The 5,675-nt window shown below is 33.1% G+C and overlaps 1 protein-coding gene across 1 annotated transcript; it reads left to right on the top strand.

The window, feature by feature from the left end:
- Positions 1–573: 573 nt before the first annotated feature.
- Positions 574–3,508, top strand: LOC110707132. Its single transcript, XM_021885142.1, has 2 exons — positions 574–991; positions 2,366–3,508. Exons 1-2 carry the CDS (start codon positions 653–655, stop codon positions 2,870–2,872), a joined length of 846 nt encoding a protein of 281 aa, XP_021740834.1. The 5' UTR covers positions 574–652; the 3' UTR covers positions 2,873–3,508.
- The last annotated feature ends 2,167 nt before the right edge of the window (positions 3,509–5,675 follow it).

Genomic DNA, 5,675 nt, shown 5'->3' with positions numbered 1-5,675 from the left:
GTCCATTCATATTTAAATGCGGGCGCTATCTGGTAAAATAAGGGCGTCGTTTAACTTTGCTTTTTCTTTTTCCTTTGGTGGCGAATATTCCAAAATGGGTGGCTAGAGCTTGGGCTGGGAAGGGCTTATTTTGTGGGCTTATTTTTTGAAGAAGAAGAAGAAAGGATGGTTTTGAATAGTAATATATTAAGTTTTAGTGATAATATGCCAAGTAGAGTTTATTAATAAAGTAATTATAATTTAGCAACTTACAATTTGGAAATGCTTTAAATTATATTAAGATTATTAACCAACTTTACATAGAAAGATTTGTAATTTCTTAGATTAAAATGTATTTAAAACTAATTATTATAATTAAAATAAAGTAATTAAGTTTTAAAAATTTGAAGTGTTCCGATTGAAATTTTGTTAGAAAAGTCACAATATAAATTTAGTTATGGAAAAATTATGTGGCTTAAAAGCCTAGACGAGTAATCACTACTAGTCAAAGGCCACAAGCAAAACTATATAATATGATTATTGAGATAAGAACGTTCAAACTTTTTTTTTTTTTTTTTTTTTTTGACAAGCAAGAACGTTCAAATTAAACAAACTACCACGCACAAAAAACAGTCAGGGCAAATAATCAAGTAATTAAGATCACAAAGTATGGATGAAAAGGTACTGCTCAAGGCTGCAAGATTTTGATCTTGAGCTATCCGTAACCGGTGATAGCGAAGGCTCAGTGTCCCTTCATTATGCTGCCTACCATGGAAGAGTTGATATTGTAAAATTGTTGGTGTCTCGAAATCCGACAATTCTTGCACATACCAATTATAAGGGTGAAAATGCTCTCCATGTTGCTGTCAAAAGGAAACAAAGCGATGTGATGACAGTCCTTGGAGATATGCTCGAAACTTTAGGGATTGAATTCTGCAATCAAGTAATGAGGCAGGCAAAAGATGAAAACGGGAATACTGTTGCGCAATTGATACTTACTTCTAAATCACAGGTATGTCCATTGGTGACTATGGTAAGAGTATTTTATACAAAGTACTTGCACATTATTAGCTATATACAAATTATTACTTTTATAAAATAATGTGATCACACCGTGTGGCCACACACAAGACTTGTCCGTTGTTTGTCGTAATATTAAATAGTTCCTCTGTTCTCTAAATAATTGTCCTATTATATCTTAACTTGAAAATCCTTGTAATTCACTTCATTCCACTCATATCATGTACTTTAGATCTTACTACTAAGAGTCTAAGAGCATCCTTACTTACTCATGAACGTATATATTTTAATTGTAAAGCATCATGCTAACCAGATGAACAAGTATGCATTCTACTCCGTATCATTGAACAAAATGAATGGTTCATACTGTTTAGGTGCCTTGATTTTCTTTACCTTTTTTTTAAAAAAAAGATCGATTCTTTTATAGTAGCTTAGATGTGTTCCTTGTGGAAATTGCTAATTAAGTTTTATTCCTTTTAATTATTGTAAAAATAAATAATATATAATGCGGTAAATAATTTATTGTTAATAGACTATAATCAAATATTGATTTTTAATGGAGAAGGGAGAATCATTTGAACTTAGAAATTGCAAAAATATGCATAATGGCAAAGTTCAGAAGTTTTGCTGTAGAAACTGTAAAACAGTTTTTTTAACTCGTAATTAAGAAAACTGTTTTTTTTTTTTCATTTTTTATTAAAAATTAAAGTCAATTGGATGAATGGACAAGATTGAACATTAAAAATATAAGGCCAAGATTAAAACTAATTACAATAACTACAATTTTATTGTGGCCATTGAACATGAGTGAGCCCCAATTTCTCTTCATGAGAAACACTTTTGTTTATCATAATGGCATTTTGGAAAATAATGTGATGTTTTTCACTGGTGGGGACCGTCTGTCAATTTTGGGTGGATCTCTCATATCTTGACACATATTCTATGAGAAACAAAACTTGTTAATCAATAGGGTAGTCTTCCATTACTACATTATAATACAGAGAACTACATTTTGTCCTAAATTCCTAATTGATTGAAATGTCATTAAATTCATATTAATGTTTACTTGTAAAATATTGTATGAAAATACATTAAAAAAAAATGTATTACAGAAAAAATACTCTTAGTAGTAAGATCTAGATCTATGATATGGATGGAATGATGTAGATCTTATTACTAAACAATTGCTTAGGGCACATTTTTTAATTAAAATTACTAATTAGAAATAAATAATCTCAACCGTCCATTTTAAAAAATTGTGCTAGTCAAAAGTAGACTACATTATAATCATCAACCTTCAATTAGGTTTTTGTTGGCCTCCATAGATAACGTACATACAATAATTGCAATACAAACTAATGTCCAAGTACCTGGAGTATTTGAAACGTATACTCAAAACAGTCGTGACGAAGGTGCCAGCACGGGCAACAATGAAATGAACATGGACCTATTTGTGAGGGAGGCCATGATTGTGATCGGGGTGCTTATAGCAACAGTGACGTTCCAAGCACTGATGAGTCCTCCCCAATCATTGTTAAAGGAAGGCATCGCGAATAGGAATTCATCTAGGGCTGCTGTATTATTCCTGTCTACCAACTCGGTAGGATTTTTGACTAGTTCACTCAGCATTATCTTCTACTCTATGAAGGAGAGTGTAATTATGCTCTATTTCTGGGTTGGAGCTTCCTTTCTTTGTACTGTTATAAGTTACATTTGTGTTTTGATGTCTACGATGAAGGATGATGAAGTATTTTTTACGGTCTTCCGCACATCAATCATAATGGCACTACCCAATCTGATAATTTCCCTGTATTTTTCTTCTCCCGAAGTAAAAAACTTTGTGAATAAAATAATAGAATGTTTAAAATCGTAAGGGGATTTTGAGCATCAACTTCCATCACTTCACCAGAAAACACCAACGCAAGAGACTACTTCAAGGCTGTAATCAACTGTAATATCAGTTTTATCGGATTCTATGTATTAAATTAGTGTGAATGTGTGACTTCTTTAATTAAGCTAGTATTATCATTTTTTAGCAGTTTCAAAAATAAAGCAAGTTTCCTCTGTAATAAGGGTCTTAAGTTTTTTAGTAGAGCCTTTATAATGTCCTGAACTCTATGAATCTTATTTATTTTGGATCGTCTCTAAAACATACTCTGTATAATAATAATATAGCTATGTGAGCTTATCTGCAAATGTGCAACAGAAAGTGTTCAAGCTTTATTAGCATTAAGCCAGAAAAGACGGAAGCTAATCCATGGTTATGTATACCCTTGTGTCTATCTCTTTAAGCAAATTAAGAAGCTGGAAAGCCTATGCAAGGCACCAACTAAAGACATTGCTGATATAGTTGAGGTTTTCGTTGATATCATACGTACAATTGAGAATTACTGGTAACGAGAGTTGTACAAACTGATATCCTGCTATGTTACTTCTATGAAAGTTTGTTTTCGTGCTGAGAGATGTTACAGTGTAAAATCTCAATATTAAATAAAATTTCAGTTTTTTTTGTTGGTTTTTCAATGTAGTCTTTTGCTTAATTGTCTATAATGAAGAACATAACATATCATTATTCAGATAATTTCTTTCTGAGATATAGCTGCTAACTGCTAAAATTACTGGCATTTTGTTCAGTAAATGACTCAGAGGTGATTAGCTATTTTTTGGGTGAATTAGATTGATGTTGGTTAGTTGGAGTTCTTTTAGGAATAAATGTGGCTGATCAACTTACAAGAAAGCAAGGAAATTATCTGGAAATTTATGCTCGTATATTCACTCAATGAAATTAATGTACAACTGTACAAATCACTATCCGTACTAATCTATCAATGTCTACTGTAAGTGTAACGACAGTAAGAGATCTAGAGAAGAGCAAAGCATGACCAGAATGATTAATTAATCAACTTCGACAAAAGAAGTGCAGTCAATATCTTGTAGAGTTATCTTACCCAAGTATAGATCACTAACATGATAAGCACATAGAGCAAAACACCTCCTGTCCAAACTGTCATGGATAGCAGCCATTCCTGGAACCTATTTCTTTTGGTCCCCTGGATTAATGTTTGTGCGATTTTGCAGTAGCAAAACTCGGTAAGTAATTGTATCATTACATTCACAAAAATGAGCAGCACATGTAATAGATGGCGCATCATATGCTAATCTGATGAGATTCAAGGTTAGAGCACTATCAACAGGTTTTGGATCTGAAAGATGGCCATCTCCTGTTCTTTTTACCTCCCTTTCAGAGGGAAGTTACATTTCCACTTTTCCATCCAAATCTGAAACTTTCAAATCCTTCGAAAAATGCCTAACGGTTTCAGCTTTTGTAGCATCATGTTTTACTGGTGTGATCTGTTAATTACAAATATTATAGTTAGGAAACACACACTGTTACAATGTATGTCAAAGGCCTACATAACTCTAATTCTTTACTATCCACACAATGTACAATGTTATATGAAGAAAAGAGAAAAAATTCCTGTGAGTAATTGAGCTAAACGAAAAAAATCTCTGTACAATTGTACATCAAGTGAAGGAAATTGTACGGCATCTTTTAAATGGCATTCTTGAGGCCAAGCTTCACATTATGGACTTTCACTGATAGTAGTTGTTTGTGATCCTCACTTTCCTTCAAAACTGAAAGCAAGTTGGCTCGATAAGCTTCACACTTTCGGTTAGCTGATTCTAGCTCCTCACTAAGTTCTCTGATTTTCTAGTCCATGCAGTCCTAAGTAAAAATTGCAGAGAATGAATTAGATAGTTGAGCAAGTTCTGATTGCTTCAAAAGTGTGCCTATTGCTTAATATGCATCAAATTTAAGTTCCCAGCACATTTAGTTGCATACAAAAAAGACAAAGACTAATAAAAATAGTGAAATAAAAGAAGTGTTGAACCAATTTACTTGTATACTACTTGGTATACTTTAATTTCAAATCCGGAAGCTGATTACTACGAGAGTTTGAAGGCGGAGTTGGATACGAAGTTGAACGCCGATGATAATGTTGAGTTAACTACTGAAGAAATGTTATGGGACACGCAATTATTAAATCTTTGCAATGACAAAATACAAAGAATGGATAGGCATTTTTGGTGTGGCTCTGTGGTCATTGTGTTAGAGAATGATTATCTACATTCCTTCAGTTATGCCTTGATTTATGGGATTATCTTATATTCTATTATTATGATTTATTCTCTCCTTTAATTATGCTATTGTATAATTATCTTTTCCTAACTTAACTCCTTCTAGGCTGTATATTAAGGTTGATGTACAACTTTATTCTTCAATGCAAAACATATTCGTTTTCTATATGGTATCAAATTAATCGATTCCTAAAAACCTTTATTCTTCATTATCTCCTCTTCCATGGCTACTCCAAACTCATCTCATCAGATTGCAAACAACAGTGATCCTTCCAAACCCTTCATTGTTCTCAATATCCTGAATGCTATAAAACTCACAGCCACTAATTACCTATCTTGGAAGATGCAGATTAAGGCTATCCTAGTTGGCCACGATCTTTTCCATATCGTTGATGACTCTTTTTCTCCTCCTTCCGCAACCATCACTCTCAATGACAAACATGTGCCAAACCATGAATTTTCCTTTTGGACTAGGCAGGACAAACTCATCTGTGGTTCTCTCGTTGGAACTCTATCCTCCGATCTCCTTCCTTTGG

The sequence above is a fragment of the Chenopodium quinoa genome, unplaced genomic scaffold, assembly GCF_001683475.1.
Source record: "Chenopodium quinoa cultivar QQ74 unplaced genomic scaffold, ASM168347v1, whole genome shotgun sequence".
Classification (NCBI taxonomy): Eukaryota; Viridiplantae; Streptophyta; class Magnoliopsida; order Caryophyllales; family Amaranthaceae; genus Chenopodium; species Chenopodium quinoa.
This window is presented reverse-complemented; position numbering and strand designations above follow the sequence as displayed.